The 19,816-nt window shown below is 51.1% G+C and overlaps 1 protein-coding gene across 5 annotated transcripts in view; it reads right to left on the bottom strand.

Moving 5' to 3' along the window:
* Positions 1 to 2,237: 2,237 nt before the first annotated feature.
* SOX13 (SRY-box transcription factor 13) overlaps positions 2,238 to 19,816 on the bottom strand; it is an 86,168-nt gene continuing 68,589 nt past the window's right edge. For 3 of the 5 annotated variants that reach the window (XM_054028254.1, XM_054028253.1, XM_054028251.1), the window contains 11 exons: positions 19,368 to 19,454; positions 18,174 to 18,346; positions 16,641 to 16,709; positions 16,321 to 16,435; positions 15,344 to 15,426; positions 15,088 to 15,247; positions 14,355 to 14,464; positions 13,562 to 13,658; positions 11,550 to 11,693; positions 3,783 to 3,999; positions 2,238 to 2,611 (listed from right to left, as the gene is read on the bottom strand). In XM_054028254.1, the coding sequence (XP_053884229.1) occupies positions 2,332 to 2,611; positions 3,783 to 3,999; positions 11,550 to 11,693; positions 13,562 to 13,658; positions 14,355 to 14,464; positions 15,088 to 15,247; positions 15,344 to 15,426; positions 16,321 to 16,435; positions 16,641 to 16,709; positions 18,174 to 18,346; positions 19,368 to 19,454 (1,535 nt within the window). In that variant the 3' untranslated portion in view covers positions 2,238 to 2,331. The remainder of the gene's footprint in view (positions 2,612 to 3,782; positions 4,000 to 11,549; positions 11,694 to 13,561; positions 13,659 to 14,354; positions 14,465 to 15,087; positions 15,248 to 15,343; positions 15,427 to 16,320; positions 16,436 to 16,640; positions 16,710 to 18,173; positions 18,347 to 19,367; positions 19,455 to 19,816) is intronic. The other 2 variants (XM_054028252.1, XM_054028255.1) reach the window with 2 other exon arrangements.

Raw genomic sequence — 19,816 nt, forward strand, 5'->3', positions numbered from 1 at the left:
CATGCCCCAGGCCACAAGGGGAGTGCTGCGTATAGGTGACAGCAGCAGGTGAGAAAAGAAGAAGAAAGAGAGCCAGATCCTCACCTGGTGTAAATCAGCAGAAGTCCATCGGCTTCAGTACAGCGATGCTGATTTAGACCATCTGAGGCGCTGGTGCACACTTCTTAAACTAGATGCAAGATCGAGCCAACAAATCAGGCCAGCCAGTTGTTGCCATGTCTACCCCGGAGATTCAGGGACTCACCCCATCTAACCCAGGCCTGCCTGGGTCAGTAGTCGCTCCATACAGGAAACCAGTTACACTGAAGCAACCTTGGGCAGCTCTTCTCCACGGGCCGCGTGTTCCCTAGCAAGCCCCCAGGCTGCACTCCTCTAGCAGCCACCAGCTGGGGCGCCAGTGTCCGGAGGTTTGTACGCAAAGCAAAAAACCCCTCCCATAACATGATCCAGACAACCGGAGGGGGAATCTTTGCACAGCAGCCAAGCAGCACTAAGGTCAGATCAGGGAAGGGGTGGAGAACATAAGCACCTGCAGAGGACCACCTCCCCTCGCCGCCGTCCCCAGCACAGGCCAGGGGGACGTCCAGCAGCTCTCGCTGTTAGCAGCCACCTGAGCTGTTGGGGTTCTTCACTCCCACTGCAGCCTGAGCCATGCTAGGGAAAGGAATCTGCAGGTGAGGAGGACCCCAGCTGTCAGAATGGACCTCTCCTTCCTGCAAGCCAGGACTAGCTCCCTGCCTGTGGGCTGTTGGCTTGTCTTGGATGCTGTTTCGGCTCCTGCCACCAGGGAGAGCCAGGGTCCCATGCTGGGACCTGGTTTCCAGCCTTGAGGCGTAGCCTGTCCCATGCACACTCCACCCAGGAGGATTTGCTTGGGGAGGTGAAGGGAGCACAGCTGGCACGTTCGGTTGTGACAGTGGCTGGCAAAGTCTGTTGGCTCAACTGGATTTGCAAAGCTGTAGGAGACCCGCAAGAACAACACAGGTGTAGTAGCCAACGGGGGGGGAGCCGCAGGGGAATCCCAACCCAAGGGTCCCCGTCTGGTACAGGCACCGGTAGCCAATGCCGTGCTGCTGGGACAGGCTGGGGCTCCGTGCCCATCCCATGCCAGGAGCTGAGCCCCCTGCGACAGAATGCCCCACCATGCAGCTGCAAGGAAACGGGCAGCAGCTTTATTTACAAACTGGGCCAGAGCTGTCAGGAGGATAAAAGGCTCCTCTGAGACCTTGGCTCTTACTCATGCTAGTCAAGAGCTAAAAACGGCTCCATGGGAATTTACTGGCAGGGTTCAGAGAGCAAGGGGGGGAATGAGAGAGAGAAAGAAAGGCCCGAGCGAAGGAGCGGGGAGGCGAGGGCGGGACGGGCTGGCACACGGACTGAATGAGGAACAAGTGTTCCACCCAGACATTTGCTTCGGAGAAATGAAAAGGCCCCAGAGAGCCTGGCTGAATGGTGGCAACTGTGTTGCTGCTGCTGCAGCCCCCGCAGCTGGCAGGGCCCCGAACAGGTGAGGATACTCCTTGGCTGGCTGCACAACAGGGCCGGGATGGGGGAGTGGGGAAAGACAATGGACAAAGGTCTGCCCAGCCCCTGGGGTCTTTCCTTATTTAACCCCGCAGAGCCAGGGCTGCCCAGAGGCAAATGCATTTGTAATACTGGGGTGTGGGGGGCCGGTTACGTTTTCCAGCCCTTTTTCCCCATCCCCACATGTCCTGTTAGCTCAACGGCAGGAGAGTCTCGGGAGGCGCCCCACATTCACAGCCCCACCATCCTAGATCTGCATCCCCTCCCCCTTTAGCTAGCTTTTACACAGCCTTGGGATTGCTCAGCCCCCATGCTGAGGGGCCAGGCACCTCCCACCTCTGTGCCACAAGGAAATATCCAGACGTCAGCTGGGTGGCCAGGACCCGCTCATGCCAAGCAGCATCCCCGTTGCTGCTTGGGTAGATGCACTGCACAGCGGAGCCGGCACCTCTTCTTTCTGGGCGTGCGAATGAGCCAAGGGCTGCCCCCATGCCGTGTGCGTTGGCACGCACACTTCCCATTGTCCCCTGCACACCACTATATCCGTCCAGCACAGCCCTGCATGCCAGGCCATTCGGGGGGCCAGAGCTCTGCACGCAGAGGGGTTCGCCAGCGACCCCCCGAGTCTAGTCACTTCCTAGATCAGGGAGCCATGCAGTGATGGCAGTTCTCCCCAAGCCCCCATTGCCACCTCCTCCCCACTCAGTCAGGTCTTCAGTTCCAGCCTCACACGGGGGAACGCTGCAAAATCTGCTGCTGCTCCCCGCTTCACACACGCGCGCACCCCACCCCACCCCCGCCCTCTGCTCAGTCTGTGAGCACCACCAGCTCCCCGTCGCTCTTGTCCTCGCCCTCGGAGTCCTCGTCCTCGCTGTACCGGTACATCTCGCCATCCGCCACCGAGTGCCCATCCTCCCCGCCGTCACCCTCTTGCGACTTGAGGCTGCGCGTGTTGACGATGACGGGCATGTTGGGGTCCATGCTGCGAGGCAGGTAGTGCTCCACCAGCGGTGGCGCCAGCTGCATGCCCACCGGCCTCTGGTACAGGACATCCGATGAAGAGGCTTGCATCTGACTGCCCGGGGGTCTGCAAAGCAGGAGATCACAGTCACCGTCCCTGGGCATTAGAGCTGGTTGGGAAATGGACTCCCACCCTCCCTTGGAAAATTCCAATGAAAATGAAAAGCAAAAAATTAGGCTTGTTGAAATTTTCACCAGAAGATTAGAGTTTTCAGTGGAAAAACCCAAAACAGAAATACTTTGGCCAAACACAGAAATATTTCAATTAGGAAAGGCTGCCATGGTGTCTCATGGGAGTTGTAGTTCTGGTGTCTCATGACCCCATTTTCTTCTATAGGTTGGGTTCCCTGTTTGGACAATATCTGCCATGAGGCACCCTGGTCTCTCCTCATGGTGAGGGAGGCAATTGCCTCATGGGAGATGTAGTCCGGCTAAGGAGCCCAGCTCACAGGGGAAACTGAACTACATCTCCCATGAGGCACCACAGTGGCATTTTTGAACCAAAATATGTCAGTTTTCAAGTGTTCCGTTTTTTTGACGAAAAATCCAAAATTTTCCTTGGAAAGCAGAAACTTTTCGTAAAAAAATTCACATAATTTAAAACTCTTATTTTCCATTAAAAACAGGTTTGAGGGAAAATTATTGACCAGCCTTACTGGGGAGTCTCTCTTCCTTCTGGTCTTTCTGGCCCCCAGCCCCTTTGCAATATAGAATAACCGCTTTTCTCTCAGCTACCGTATATACTGATAGATACAGTGCAATGAACTGGCTAGCATGTCTGTGTGCCACTACCCAATCAATACTGGATGGGCTCAGCTGTGTGTCATAGAACCCGTAACTGCTAACAGCTAATGGAGAGTCTCCTTTCCAACCATTGGTGCTTCTAGGGTATGAGGATGTGGGGTTCCATCCTTTACACTACACCCAAAATAAGTTCTTAGTGGCCAAAGTATGTAACACAATGATTACTGGGAGACCCTAAGGATCCCCATGCCCTGGACATATACTGACACTGCTAATCATGTCCTGCTGATCTAACCCCCACTGCGATTTCAACAGGGTGCAGTATTGCTCTTCACTTCCTGTCCTAAACTTCTGCGCAGCACTGCTATGCCCTGTGTTCCACCCCAGCGTTCGTTGCAATTCAGCAGCTGGCAGCTACAGACAAAGGCACTTTTTCTGGGGGGGAGGAGGCGGAAATGCAGACATACGGGGACCAAAAGAGATGGGAGCCTCACGCTATCAAGTAGCCCTGCCTGGTGTCTTGCCGTCTGTTCCTCATCAGCGCCTTGTACTCGCCCACGCGCAGCCGCTTCCCCTCCACGATGCAGGTGCGCTTTGGCCGCGGCTTGTATTTGTAGTCGGGATACTTCTCCAGGTGCTGCCGGCTCAGCCGGGCCTGCTCCTCGTAATAGGGCTGCTTCTCTTGGTTCGTCATCGATTTCCACCGGGACCCTGGGAAGAGAGATTCACAGAACTGTTATGTTTGCCTTTTGAAACTCCCCACCATTCGTGGCCATCACTAGGGACAAAACCCAGGTCCTCCAATGCCATAGCATGGGCCTCTAATATTCGAGCTGGAAGAATAACCATGTTAGCTGATAGCAGTAGTAGGCTGTTATCCACTCAAGTGACCTGCCACTTGATGCAGCACAGATTTTGCAGCAGTGTGTTACACCTTTAAAGCCCTCACTCCTGAAGCTGCACAGGCCAGGTGGAGCGGGGAAGGCATTAGATAAGGACTCTCACAATCTTCCCCAAACTACCAGAGCAGCAACAGGAGCAGCAGGGATATTTCTTCTCTCCACCTCTGAGCTTGAGCAACAACAAAGTGTCACACAGGATAAGCAATACCTCAGGAGTGCTCCCAATACCTCATAAACATTAATGAAACCTCCCAATCCTCTTCAAAGGTAGGTCCATATCCCCCATTTTACAGATGGGGAAACTGAGGCACAGAGCTTCTGGAAAGTGATTTGCCCAAGGCTGCACAGTGAGTCTGTGTCAGAGCTTGGAAAAGAATCCAGGAGCCAGAATGCTTTAGCCTGCCACAGTATCAGTCCTTTCCTTAAAACCCCCTCTTCTAGTGGTCCAAGCAGCAGTCTGGGAGCAAGGCAGCCCAGGGTTCTATTTCCAAATCCCTCTAGAGCCTTAGGCAAGTCATAATTTTCCACTGCCCCAGTTTCTGCATCTGTAAAATGGAGAGAATACTTTGCACACAGCACTTCCCATCTGCGAGGTGCCTTGCACACTGCTGGCTCTGTAAAATTAACAGTGTATAATAAAGCATCTCTGCTTTCCTGGGAAGTTCCGAGTTTAGATAACCAACTAAATAAAATAAATAAAACCTTCTTTGGAGAAGGCTGCCATTAGGGATAAGGCACTGGGATGGAGACTCAGGAGATGGGGGTTCAATTCCTGGCTCTGCAACAGCCTCCACCTGTGACCTTGAGCACATCACTGAGGTCTTGTCTATGTGGGAAAGTTTTGCTGGTTATACCAGTATACTGTGGTTATACGAGTCTAACTCCCAAGTGGACACTTATTCCGGTAGAAGAGTGGGTTTTTCCATTTAGCTTAAACCCATTCCTAACTAGCTTGAGTTAAACCAAAATAAGAGAATCCACACAGGACTTTGCACCAGTGTAACTGAATCCATTTAAATTAAACTGACGCAGTTTTCCCATGTAGACAAGGCCTCAGTCAGGGTCTCTAGGAGCTACTGTGCTAACAATCCAATAGACGTTATGGAGGCAGGGGAAGAAAATGTCATTTGCCTACAACAACATCTGAAAACAAGAGGAGTCACCCAACTCAAGCGACTTGTGCAGGTCATTGTCCTTGATTGGCAGGTGCTGAGAGGTATGCCAAGCCTCCGTGGGACAATGTAGTCACAGGGGACACAGGATATCAAGGGCACAGAGGAATGCAGGGCTATTCCACGGAGCCTGCTCCCATTTAAATGTGATTATCCAGGCCATTGTTAACAGCCAGTCCACCTGTCGTGAAAGAGAACGCCTCCCCCCGCTGCTGACCTTTCCGCGTCACCTCTCCGTCCTGCGCTTTTGATTCTTTTTCCTCACAAAAGGTATGGCAAGCAGGTGCTGCAGCTAAAATAGACAATCCTGCCATGTGACTCGAATTCCCCGGGCTCGCTGACCTTTATTGTCATCCCTGCCAAGGTCCAGGGCAGGCGGGGAAAAGAGGGGAGTGGTGCACAGAATGCAGGCCGGACAGAAAGGGAAGGTCACGCTCAACCAGCAGGTCTGGGGACGGAGCAGGAGGAGAGAAAAACCTCACTTTTGTCAGGGGAACGGGGCCTGCTCCCCAGAAAATTAATGGGGGCCTTTGGATCAGGCCTCAGGGTAAAAGTGGGTCAGTTCAGATACAAGACAGACCCCTGCTCCGAGCTAGACAAAATCAAACCTTACATCTGATGCCTCTTCTTTCTCCCTCCCCTTTGTCCCAGATGCTTTCATGTCCATCGTGCCACGGATGCTCTGAATACACAGACATGCACAGCTAGCCTGCCCAGGAGCTTAGCTCTCACCTGCCGCACCGCGACCAAGTCTAAAGAATAAGATCAGCGTAGGGGTTCCACGCTCCCGGCAAAGTACAGTCTCAGACTCGTCCTTTCTCTCCTGCCCCAGGAGCCCAGGGCACCACCTTCAATCACAGGAAGCAAGCAGGCCTTTTACACTCCACCCAGCTCTCCCTACTACCACAACTGCCAGGGATTGGGGGAACAGCAAACTCTCCCTTCCAGCGATATGAACCTCACACTGTCCTGGAAGACTACTGTCTGTCCGGTCTAACCAATCCACAGCTGCAAGGCAGTGAAAAACAGCTGACAGCTAAGCCACTCACAGGAGACAGAACCCAGGTTCTATGGCTTCACAACCCCAGTCTGTCCCACTCAGTGGATGGAGCAACACACCCGCCAGCTGGAAAACACTCAAACCATCTCTACCTCTGCCTCTGCTCTTACATTTCATGTCAAAAAGCAATAGTAGGGTTCAAAAAGGATGGGTCCAGATCTCTGTTGCCTGTAGAGTCATTTGCACAAGTGCAAACTGGGAGCTTTCCAATCCAAGTCCTTTGTACTGGTGTAAATGATGGTACAAGGCATAGGGCAAGGGAGAATCCAGCATAGATCAGTTCTGAAATATGCAGGAGAACAAGTGTTTTGGGAGTAGCCCCTAGTTGTGCAAACAGCATAGCACTGACGGTCTGTCACTCCGTATATTAGAGTAAAAAGCCTGCAAACGCATGTCACATTTGTTCAGATTACCAACCAATGGCATGGCATGTTTTACCCAAAGATCTCAAAGCACTTAAACCCAACACCCACCCTGTGCAGTAGGGAAATATTATACCAATGGGAAAATGAGGCACAGGGGTGTTAAAACACTCCCATAGAAGTATCTTATGCATAGATTGCCAGGACCAGCCATGCATCCGGAAGATACACATGGACAACCACAGCTTGGGCAAGTACACCTCTACCCTGATATAACACGAATTCGGATATAACGTGGTAAAACAGTGCTCGGGGGAGGCGGGGCTGCGCACTCCGGCGGATCAAAGCAAGTTCGATATAACGCGGTTTCACCTATAACGCGGTAAGATTTTTTGGCTCCCAAGGACAGTGTTATATCGGGGTAGAGGTGTATCAGCTCCATGCCTCTGGTTACAAAGATACCCACCACTAGTCTTTTCCACCTCTGCTAAATGTGCAGAAATGAACACAGGCTCCCAAAACAAGAACCTCACCAGTTATTTAAAGCTACATAATTACATTAGCAGCCAGCACACCACAACGTGGCCGTTCCTGACACCCCCCCTCAAACGCTGTGGGTTGCCATAAGTAACAGATCAGATCCTAACATAGTGATTCTTCAGAGGGAGAAGCTTTGTTCATTGCAGAGCTGCTAAAAGGCGCAAGAGACCAAATTAAAAGCATGCACTGAGGGTAACCCACAAACCCCTGCATTGTGCTAATGCACACTCGTTACTAACAGTCTGGATGGACTCCTCACAGACCACACCAGAGGCTTTAAATAGCAAGCCTACCGAAGCTAGGACAGAGCAATTCAACATGAGACCACGGCGCGGGGAGCATGGTGAGGTGAGTTGGAGGCCTTTGCAGAATGCTATAGCCCAGGGGGGTTGATACACGGAGCAGAAGAAAGGGTGTGAGGGTCTGACAGACACTCATGTGATATAAAATCTATATGAAATATTTACCCCCAACACTTAAAATTGTAAAACAAGACACGGTGACAGGAAAAGCTCAGGACTGAACCCTAATGTAGAGAGAGTCGTTACAATATTCTAGAAAGGTAAGATCTTATTGCTGTCACCTCTTGGTTGGTGACGGGCTCTGGGAGTCAGGACTCCTGGGTTCTGTTCCCAGCTCTGGGAGGAGAGTGTGGTTCAGAGCAGGGCACTGAGCGTCAGGACTCCTGGGTTCTATTTCCCAGCTCTGACAGTGTTATGATCTTGGGGAGGTCACTTAGGGGCTGACTGCTCTGAGATCCCTCTAACTTCAGCGGGATCAGACAGCAGCACCCAGCCCCTCTGCAGGTTGGATAAGTTTCCTCCCTCTGTGGAACAGGGTCAGGCTTAATGCACGTAAAGCGCTTTCAGATGTTCCGATGAAAGGCGCTGTAATGGCAAAATATTATTTGAATTAAAACTGAAGCGCACAGTGCCAGGTGTAAACAGGCCTGCCCTTCACCTCTGGATTTGTTGGGGAGGGGAGGTCACATCATGCTTATGCCACAAGTGCGATGAATTTGGTGGTATCAGACTATGCTCTAATAGACATTTCCCACATGCACATCACAAGAATTGTCCCTGTTTGTCTCAGTCCAGGGGGAATTCTGCAGCTTCACAGCAGGGGAATGGCTGGCCAAGGTTCAGGTGCATTGGCAAGGCAGCAGGTGTCTGGCTGGCCTGGAAGGAGATGCACTGGCAGAGCGGTTGGGGGACTCAGGACTGGACTAGCAGGGTTGGAGCAGATCGGGAATTAGGTACATGGGCAGAGCTGGGTGGGGGAAGTTTGCTTGTGCTATTAGCCCATCACTTTCATGAGCCCCATGCCATAGACCACCAGGGAAGAAGCTTCCTTTTATAGCTGCATTTTCACGGCCAGTTCTCTGACCCCTGGCCTCCCATCTGACTAGAGCCAGGATTTGATCTGGGTTCTGGTTTCTAGCTTGTGACACAGAGGATCATCTGAAAGAAGAGTGGGGGAAGGAGCGAACCAGGGTGGATAAAAATCAATGATTTAAAAAACACAACAGATTTTTTTAATTTAAATCGGATTTTTTTGATAAAATGCTTTTTGAGGAAAAAACCTATCTAAAGATCATTTTAATTAAGATACATTATAGCTCAAAGATATCTCATCATGGAATAGGGATTATAAATTCTAATTCTATAGTATGAGACAATATATTCATGTAATGTTTAAGAAAAGTTTTGTAAATGAGTTCCAATAGTTCATGGATTAGGGACCCAAATTTATGGGGCTCCAGGGGCTTCTGTATAGATTATTTAGATTAATCTTTCTATCTACTCAATGGGACTCAGTGCTCAGTCTAGAAGATACCATCAGAGATGCTTAGTTTTGCAGTTCTCAAACTGTGGATTTGTGTCTCCAGAGATAACATGCGTGTTAACAGCAAAAATGTTTTTAAATAAATAAATAATACACAGAGGTGAGAAATAACAAACCTCAACCCTACTGTCCCTCTGCAAATTTGTGTACACGGAGTCAATCCCTTACCTCTCTCTAAAAGTGCAAAATTTTAGAAAGTTTAATAAATAGAAGATTGTTGGGGACGGAATAGATCTGGACAAGGAGAAGTCTGGAGATAAATGTGAGAAGGGAGGGACAGGCAGTAGAAACAAAAGTGAAATTGTTTGAGCGGCATATTCCAGAAGTCTTGAGGTCTTTCTGAGTGTAGCCTTCATTGATTTGAGATCTACCATACCATTCTCTCACTAGAAAGGAAAACCTATAATGGCAGCAGGCCGTAAAAGAGACCCAGTTTGGGAATAAGAACCATTCAAATAAAATATATGTTTGCTGATGATGTTTTAAAGAAAGTCATACCAGTGAACTGGTAGAAATCACTTAAGCACTTGGATTCAGAGACTGTTGAAGTGATAATTTCACTTTTAACAGCAACAGCTTCTTCTGCTGGTGTGGAAAGAATATTTTCTTCCTTTGGACTAATTCATTCCAAATTGAGAAATGGTTTGGGACCTGAAAAAGCAGGAAAGCTTGTTTTTCTTTTCCAGATTATGAACAAACAGGAAAAAGAAGGTGAAGACGACTGAGTTAGCTGCAGAAACCAATATTTTAAGATTCTCATGTTGACCTGGCTGACATAGTAGATTTAATATTTTTTTTTTAATATTTCTTTTAACTATTTTAGTTAAAAACAATTTTAACAAAAACAAACCTGATTTTAAAAAACTTGAATGTTTAATTAAATTCAAAAAATCATATGCTTGTTTTGTTAAAATATTATATGTTTGCTGTTGAAGAAAAGAATCCAAAATACATAACGTTGTTGTTTTAGTTAAATAAAACACTTTAAATGTCTGTCTGGTGATGTTCCCCTCCTAATACAGCACGGCAAGCAAATCCTCCAAATATTAATGATTAATGCTGAATTGGAGATAGTTCACCTCCCAATGACTTCGTAAATATCTGCTTCAATTACCTTTGGTAAATGAAATAACCAAACAATCGTTCATTTTCTGATATAGCTGTAAAACTAATCTGAAAAGTTTACAAAATAAATCACGTTAAAAATGTATAGTGTGTACCTTCTAAAAATGAACCCTACATCTATCTATCTGTGAGTTGGGAAGAATATGTATTAAGGTTATAACAGCCATCAAGAATGCACATTTATGTAGAAAACCATGATTAAATCGAGTCTTCCTGACTAGTGATTTAAATCATGATTTAAATCAAATCCACCCTGGAAGGAACATTCAGGCTGCGGAGCTGAGATTACAATCCATCAACCAACGGGGCTGGGGGAAAGCCCAGCTGGTATGAGAAACATCCTGAGCTATCCTTCACCGTGGATCATTGTCAAAGTGAGCTAGACCCTAGCTGGCCAACACCTGCCATTCTGATTCCAGCTCGGACACCGGGGAAATAAAAACCTGCTGCTCGCCATCATGTCCCACCACTGACCTCTCCACCCGGGAAGCTTTCTCCTCTGCAGTATTAGCTCATTCCCACAGCTCTAATGCTTCTCCACTAGTCAAATCATATCAGATACCAGTGCATCTCATTGGTGTCTTATCTCCCTCTCACCCCAGCTGAGACATGCTTAGATAAGCTCAGAAAAGATCAGATAAGGATGGACAGATAATCTTCAAAAGACAAGGCTATCTCCTCACTACCAACCCTCTTTCCATAGCCAGGAACCACCCTGGGCTCTGAACCTCAGAGCTCACACGCTAAGCACATTTAGGCCTGGTTGATGGTTGGCATCAAGGGAAAGCACCAAGTACTGCAGAAAACGGTGCTTTCCCCCGCAAAACAATGCACAGCCCCATGACCCAATGCGGTGCCAAGGGGCACTGTGCTGCTGGAGAGGCCGACTTTGGGGAGACACACTCAAAAGCGCGGTCCTGGCTGTGAAGTGATATTGAGCACCAGCCTTTCCTTCCTCCTCTTGGTGCAGAATGGTTTGTTTTTATGGCCCTGCTGCTTTGCCGGTCAGTGCATCCATGTACCAGTTTGGAGGCTCCAGACTCTTGCAACAAGCTGTCCCCGGAGAGAGGAGGGGGTTGCTTCTGTCATTTCAGCTTAGCTCAGAGCCCCTTGGCCATACAGCAGCATGGCATTAGCAATAGGCAGTGGCTGATGGCTGCATGGATCAGCAAAACAGCTTGGCAGATTCCATGTCATTGGGAATAGCACAGCAGGGCAAGCCCACCCCACCCCCGCTTGCTTGCGGGACGCTCACCCAGGATCTTGCTGATACTGGAGTTGTGCATGTCCGGGAAGGCCTGCAAAATCTTCCGCCTCTCGTCCTTGGCCCACACCATGAAAGCATTCATGGGCCGCTTTATGTGGTTGTTGTTCCTGGACTCGGGGAAGTGTCGTGAGCCTGTTAGGGGCACAAGGAAGAGCCAGTTAAAAGACAGGGAAAGGGAGGACCAAACACAAGATACAAAACGGTGACCAAGGTGATAAGAGTCTCCCCTGCAAGGGGGTTTTCCACATAAGAATAAGGGGCGCTTGATGGCGTAGGGATATGCTGCACTGGATTCTCACCATAGAGACTGAGGCTCAAATCCTTGGAGCCTCCATTTTTAGCAGCCCGACGGGACAAATCCTGGGCTTGGTTTTCAAAGGCACGAGGAACCAGTTGCTTCCAGGTGGTGGGTTCTCAGACCCTCTGGAAAAATAAATCTCCAGTCTCTAGGAGCCTGATTTTTCAGGGGTGCTGAACACTTGCAGCTCCCCTTATCTTTCACTGGAGTGCTCAGCCCTTCTGAAAAGCAGGCTCTGGGTGTCTCCTGTCAGGCACTCAGAAGCTGGGGCATGCACAGCTAACGGGCGCTTTGGGGAAGTCCGGCCTAAGGGAACTGGCTGGGTCTCAGCTCAGTCCCCAGTCGACGTGTAGCCCCTTTGCCTTTAGGGAAGGCTTAGCATCCACACCGAGGGGCCTCAGCTGCACTGGGGGAGGGGGCCCAGACTAGAACAGCAAAGGGGAGCTGCCTGTCCGGACGGAGGTGCCGCAGCAGAGGTGGAGGTGAGAGCAGCGTGAACAGCCTGTCTGTACTGTGCACGTCTCGTGCCAGGACTTTTAGTCCATCACTTGCATTAGTCAAAGTCAGTCCACGCACAGGCACTCGGCCACCCCACTTGTGGGGCCAGAGACCCTCAAATGCCGGCTTCCCAAGCCATGGCCCATCCCTCAGGCCACCTTCCCTCCTGCTGGCTCTGTTGGACCAATCAAGAGCCAGGATTTGGCTGTAGCTGGCCAGCTGAGGACAAGAGCAGGGACTGACTCCTGTCTATCATAAGCCCATAGCAGCAGCTCCTGCACCCGTGGGCGTAGGGGCCATGCGGGCGGCGTTAGGGTGCAGCTATGCTCCGTTGATTCTCTGTTGGCATAGAGATCCCGTGGTGCAGACCACCCCCAGAATCAAGGAGCCATAACCCGCTCCCTGATGGCCCCTGCCTCAATCTAGCTTTTTCTCATAGACTTTATGCCACCCTTGTGGATGACACCCAGCTCCACCCACCTTCAGGACATCATTGTCTCCATAGTAACTAACGGGCTTTGACCAAAAGGATCACAAATTGACTTTTTAGTTTTTTTAATGAAGATGAAACCAAGCAAAATAAAGTGGAATTAAGTGAACTACGCCATGGTGCAAGATGCCACGTTTCTACTGCCCCTTCTGAGACCTCTGGGGGATGGCCCAGCCAAAAGTGGTTAGTGTGGCCTTCCCTGATTGCCTGCCTCCTCTCCTCATAGCTTCCCATGCCCTGGAGCATCACATGTTCACTCTGTATCGACAGCGCCATATAAATACAGAAAGTGCTAATTTAGCTGTAACATTGAGCGTCCCCATCAGCTGGGGAGAACAGCAGAGCAGGGCTGCAGGAAGTCAACTGAGTGACCACAAATGAAATTCCCACCATCTCAAATAAGCACTTCCCTTATATTAGGTCTTTGCTATTCTCTTCTGGCTGTTTATTTCAACTCATGTAGCGCAACCCAAAGAGAGACACAGGGCTAGGTAGCCAGGTCAAGAAAGAAGAAGGGGTGGGGGAAGAATGGAAAAGGAAAAAATAAGAGAAGAACAGAAGGAAAGAGAAGAAGGAAAAGTGATGCATTTTCTCCCATTCAGACCAGCCCCAGGGAATCTCCCCTTCAATGGACGTCCAAAGTGCTTAGCACCTCTCAGGATCAGGCCCAGAGTTGGCTTTGGAGAAAGCCTCACACAGAGAATATGTCCTTACCATCCATATCGCAGGTTAACATGGACTCGTCCAGTCTGTGCATGCACGTCTCCTCCATCCGCTCCTTCGTGGGCGAGGAATCCAAGCCCATTTGGTCCTGCAGGCCCGCGGAGAGCAGAAGTTACGGCCAGTTACCAACACAAGTCAGGTCACTGGTGGCAGAGTGACCGGCAATGAACCATCCCCCATGGGCTTCCAGCACTTCCTCGTCTCACGGGCAGGCAATCCACCTAGCAGCTCTTGGCTGGGTAACTCTGTCAGGCAAGGACTTCAGCCATGTGCACAACACAGGGACGAGTTTCAGACAGGATTGCCTGAGTTCTAGTGTGTGGTAGACAGTCCCTGAAATCCACTCCCCAGGTCTCCAGTATACACCACACTCAGCATCATCTACCTGGGGAGGATGCAATCCACCCCCAACCCCCAGTGCCCTTATGGAAAAGGGACCTATACAGTATAACAGGAGAGACAACCAATAACACTCTGCAGAAACGCCTCGGAACCTCAATAGGGTTTCGTAAGGGATGCAGTCCTTTCTCAAGAGGGTGTTTCTCAACAAACCTACAGAATGCTACAGCCTGGAGACAATTCTATAAGATGGTCTGAAGGAACCTATAGAAAAGGGATTTTCTATTACATTCTATAGGGCTCTTCCCCTAAGGCCCCCCCTTTATATCCATTCACACCCTCCCGCTGAGAATCCTTGGGCTCTCTGCGCTCTCTGGCTCCTCTCAGATCTCCCCATTCAATCAGGGACCAGCCCCGCGGCACTCCCAGTCCCAGTGTCTCTCACCTTCCGGTAGGGATTATTCAGAGAGCTCTCCGTCGCCCCGCTATGGCAGTGCAGGAGCTGCCGTGCATCCTGGAGCGCTTTAGTGATGGCGTCCCCCTCTCCCAGAAATCCTGAGGATAAACCACCCAGTGCAGAATACGTCACAGCCAGCACCTCGTCCTTGCATAGGCCCCATACCCCCAAGAAAGAAGGGGTTACTCCCAGCCATAGGAGCCATGCATCTAGCTAAGAGACATCTAGAGCCTCTAGTTTCTTATTGCCAACACATTCCCTATTAGCATCGAGCAAGGGAAGCAGAGGGTTCAAATCAGAAAGCTTGCTTCCCCCCACAGCAATGCTTCTTCCCTGTAGGTGGTTTTCTTCTTCCCCTGGGCGGGGAGCACATTTCTTCTTCCAACCTGGATCTCTCTTTGGGTGGGTGGGGTTTGAGAAGGCTGCCTAGGGACCCTTCCATCTCCCAGCACCAGCACAGACTCTTGGTTTCTCCCAAAGAGAGTCACCCATCTTGCTTTCCCCAGAACCGTCCTGAACATCAGAGCAGGCACGTCCCTGAACAATGGACCAGCTCCCATGGACTAGGGAGAGATTCTCCATCTCTCTCCACCCCATGGGGAGAGGAACTGCCAGGATCCCACGAGCGTGTTTCCTCTCTAAGCGACACACCCGAACGACAAAGCAGGCTGGGGATGAAGGCATGGGACGCCCAGCAGAGAGCATGTCTGAGGGTACCTACCCAGAGGCAGACTGGGAGGGCTGGATTGAAGGTCTCTCGTGACCCCGTGGTTAGGAGTGAGGGATCGGCAGCTGCTCATCTTCAGGCTGGGTGAGCTGGAGGCACTGGAGAGCTCAGAGCTTTTGGGTTTGGCCGTTAGGTTCAGTGGCTGTGAAGACTCCTGGTGGAGGGGGAGAGAGACAGGGAGAAGGGAAGAGTGAGGCACATCCCTGGGTTATGCTGGGTCCCCAGGAGGACGGCAGATTCGGGACGGTACCTGCATCTGGAGGTGGCCTGAGCCGGCGGGTCTCTTCAGCGTCGGAGGGGGAGGGCTGTGCAGCAGCTGCATGGGGTACTCCACTGCAGAGAGGACAGCGAGAGGGAAGTTGGCGAATGAGGTCACAACAGGTGCTTCGCACGCAGCCTGCTGCCAGAACCAAAGGGCAGGTGGGATCTACTTAGGCCTTGTCTGTGCCCGGAACCGGCCCCGATTTCCAGCCCAGCACAGTGGCATTGCACGAGAGATTTGCACCAGGGGAGCTAACCCCTGCTAGAAACCAACCTGCCATCGGGGCTAGTTCCAAGTGCAGACCAGGGGCTAGAGCCCCATGGCATGGCAAGGATTCAAGTATATTACTATTATTTCTATTACGGTCACACCTAGAGGTCCCAACTGACCTAGAGAGGGGAAGGGCAGCAGCAGAGCGAGTTCCGCACTCTGCATGTCACCACCCCGCCAGAGTGGCACCACAGAGCGCCAGCAGCGAGATGGCCAGACCAGCTAATCCAGTAGCCATTCTGCGCTCAGCTGTCGGCTCACACAGAACCAGGGACTCTGCAGCAAGATTCAATGACAACAGGAAAGCCGGCTCACACTGCCTGGGCTTTCAGGAGCGATTTCACTCCCACCCGGATGGCCAGCCAGAGATGGGCCAAGGTGACCTCAGTCAGATCATCAGAAACCTGCCAGGGAAAGCGATTTGCCTCCCCACTGCTGGCCAAAAAAGGTCACAGTTTCTCCCCCCTCCACCCCAATCTCAGCTTTTTAGACAACTTTCCTCGGCTCTCCCTGAGCTTCCAAACCCCGAGACCGCAGCCCATGGAACGGCAGGAAAGGGAGAATGCCCGGATTATGTAGAGGGTATTTCTGAGGGGAGGCCACGCTCCCACCCACACCTCTCCCCCTTTCTGCTCACTGCCGTCCCTTTCCCTGCCCCGATCCCCGCAATACTGTACCCCCTCTGCCTCCCTTACCTGGTTTGCAAGGGATGGGCTGGATGGGAAGTGCTAGCTGGGAGTCTGGGGTCACGGGGAGAGGCTGGTGGCTGGGAGGAAAGGCTGGAATCATGACATAGGGCATATTGACCTGCTGGAGAGAGAGAGACCAAATCACCTTTGCGCAACAGAGCGGCTAGGCCACGGGGGGCTAATCCCCAATCACAATAGTAAAGGAGTTTCCTGTGCAGGCAAGAGCCAAGGTTGTGGGGTCAAGAGGAAGGGGGGGAGTTAGCCCTTCGAAGGGGGACCAGAGTACGGAGTGCGCAAGGGGGCGGGGCGGGAAAGCTCCCCCTTACCTGGATCTGTTGCTGCAGCAGGTTAATCTTGTGCTGCTGCTGAATGAGCTGCTGCTGCTGCTTGGCAATCTGTCAGAGGGGGGAAACAGCAATGATACGGTGGCTGGAAAACGCCGGCTAACCGAGCCTTCCAAGGGCCATTAGCCTGGCTTGCCTCCGAGGAGCTACGGGAGGGGCGCAAAGCACCGAGCTCTAGCAAAACAAGCCACAAACACAACTGGTCTGTGGAGATGCCAAAGACACAAGGGCAATGGAGGGCTCGGCGTCTCTGACGGGCGGGTTCACGGGACTGGCAGCATCCCACCGGTTAGAATGTATCCCCCATCCCCTCTGCGTGTGATCCACAGAGGTGGGGTAAAGCTACAGCTGCCGGCAAAGGGGCCTGCGTCCATTTAACTCAAGGCGTAATGGTGCTGTACCAGTGCAACCGGCTGTGTGGATGCTCTAGTTTGGGTAGCTTAAGTCGAGCAGGTTTAAACTAAGCTAAAACGCACTGCTCTTAAACTGCACTGAGAGGGTCCACACAGGTATTCGCACCGGTTTAACTCAATCGGGGTACGTCAGTGTGTAGACAAGGCCTTGGGCCTTTAGCTCAAGCTGTAGGACCTCAGGTTGAGAGCTGAAGGAACCAGTGATGACCAAGATGATGGTCAGGATCCTTCCACAGTGAAAGAGAAACACCCCAGCAAGCTCTCCCGTCCTGACTGACAGACGCACCCTGCCTCGCTACCCCAGAAACCCTGTATCACCTGAACAAGGTAACCATCAGCCAAATCCAGAAGCAAGCTGTTTGGTACCTAGGGGTAGCCTCAAAAATTGTCCCCTACCTTCTACCTGAGAAGAGTCCCTGGGCCAAGATGATCCCAGCTTGAAAGGACAGAATTATGGCAATATGTTTTTTTTAAATCATGAGAAAACATAAAAAGGAGCCTTCAGCCATTTAAAAGCTACATTTGAACTTCCCTCTGGAGGAAACAGTATCAAAAGAGAGACAACAGCTGGGATAAAGGAAGGATTATTCACCCCGTGTATAGATTGGGAAACTGAGGCACAGAGCGATGCAGTGACCCACGCGAGGTCATGCAGGGAGTCTGTGGCAGCGCCAGGAATTGAAGCCAAATCTCCTGAGTCCCAGCCCAGTGACTTACCCATAAAACCGTCCTTCCTGGCACATGTCCCAAGTTTCCACCTGAAATTAGCTTTTATCTAATTTCATAAAACATGAAACACTGCAGCTTCATGCCCTGGAATGGATCAAGCGTCGCAGCCCTGGTACTAACTGTTGCACTAGCCCCTGGGTGCTTCATTTAGCCTGAATTCGGAAAAAGTCAAAACATTTCCTCATTTATATTTTATTCCCTGCTCGGTCCTCGTGCTCCACCCTGTTCTGAGGTGCGGCTCTGGTGGAGCCAAGACGGTGGGCAGCCCTACCAATGTGTGCTCGCTGGGCTACCTGCCCTGGTTCTGAAACTCACCCCTAGGGATGGGAGACAGGGCAGGGGAAATAGATACCCCAGAGCCCTGGCCGAATACCTGCTCCTGCTGCTGTCGAGCCAGCTCCATCTGCTGCTGCTGCTTCTCAAACAGCATGGCTGCCATGTTCTTCTGCTCCGAATGGGCCGTCAGAAGCTGGTCCCGCAAGGTGGAGAGCTGGTTGATCATGACAAGCAACTGCAGCTCCTTCTCCGCTAAGCTCTCCTGGGTTCCTGGGCCAAGCAAGTAACCAAACAGCAGAGGGTCAGTAAACAAGGGCTGGCGGCTTAATAGATGATACCCCAATTATTCTACAAGGTTTAGGGTACGTCTACACTGGTGTCAGAGGTGTGACACCAGCACACGTAGACACACTTGAGCTAGCTGTGAGCTGGCTACCTTGGGTACCTGGGGAAGCACCAGACGTACGGTCCCATCCAGGACCCTGGGTATGTACTTGAGTGGCTAGCCCATGCTGTCATGGCTTCACTGCTATTGTTAATCAAAGCTAGCTGGGGTCAATACCTGCTGCAGTCACACCTTGGACATACCCTTAGAACAGCGGTTCTCAAACTGTGGGTCGGGACTCCAAAGTGGGTCACGACCCTGTTTTAATGGGGTTGCCCGGGCTGGCGTTAGACTTGCTGGGGCCAGGGCTAAAGCCTGGAGCCAAAGCCCAAACCCCACCACCCAGGGCCGAAACTTTGAGTGATTCAGCCCTGGGTTGCAGGGCTCAAGTTACAGGCCCCCTGCCTGGGGCTGAAGCCTTGCTATTTGGTTCCCCCCCTGCACCCCCATCAGGGCAGCAGGCTCGGGCGTTGGCCCCCCTCTCCTGGGGTCATGTAATTTTTGTTATCAGAAGGGGATCGCAGTGCAATGAAGTTTGAGAACCCCTGCCTTACAGCCAGCAGAAAGCTTAGGTGGGACTTGGACACAAATTCTCTAGATACTTTATTGGCGGGGTTGCTTTGTATTTCATCCCTTTAGCATACGCTCTAGAGACTCACATAGTCGAGTTCTGACTAGATGAATATTCACTAGGACTGGTCAGATCTTTTCCCCAAAATTCCAATTAAAATTGTTACTGACATTTCCAATTTTGAGCAAAACCAAAAATGGGGGAGGAAGGATGTATGCAAAACTCATACCCCATTCACACCCCATGTCATACACACAAGACAAAGGAGAAAAAGGGCAGGGGGCAGATGGGAAGGTAAGGGCACAGGAGGGGATGGTAGTTACTCTACTGCTCACCTTTCACCTCTTTGGATTCCATGGTGTTTCTACCCAGAAGCCTTTCTTTCCAGTCACTGGAGAGTAACTTCTCAATGGTTGGCATAACTGTCACCATAGGAGTGTTCAAGGTGAGGCCAGAGAGATTGGAGAGAGACAGAAAGAGAGAAGTAGGAGAAATAATTTTAGTCATGGCCACTGATTGCCATCACTGTCTATGAGTAGGGCCCTACCAAATTCACAGACCATGAAATCTGGTGTCTTCCATGAAATCTTATCTTTTATGTTATTTTTATCCTACAATACAGATTTCACAGGGGAGACCAGCATTTCTCAAATTGGGGGTCACAACCCAAAAGGGGGTTGCGGGAGAAGAGTATCACAAGGTTATTTTAGGGGGGGGGGGGGGGGTCGTGGTATTGCCACCCTTACTTCTGTGCTGCCTTCAGAGCTGGGTGGCTAGAGAGTGG

The sequence above is a fragment of the Malaclemys terrapin genome, chromosome 4 (assembly GCF_027887155.1).
Source record: "Malaclemys terrapin pileata isolate rMalTer1 chromosome 4, rMalTer1.hap1, whole genome shotgun sequence".
NCBI lineage: Eukaryota > Metazoa > Chordata > Testudines > Emydidae > Malaclemys > Malaclemys terrapin.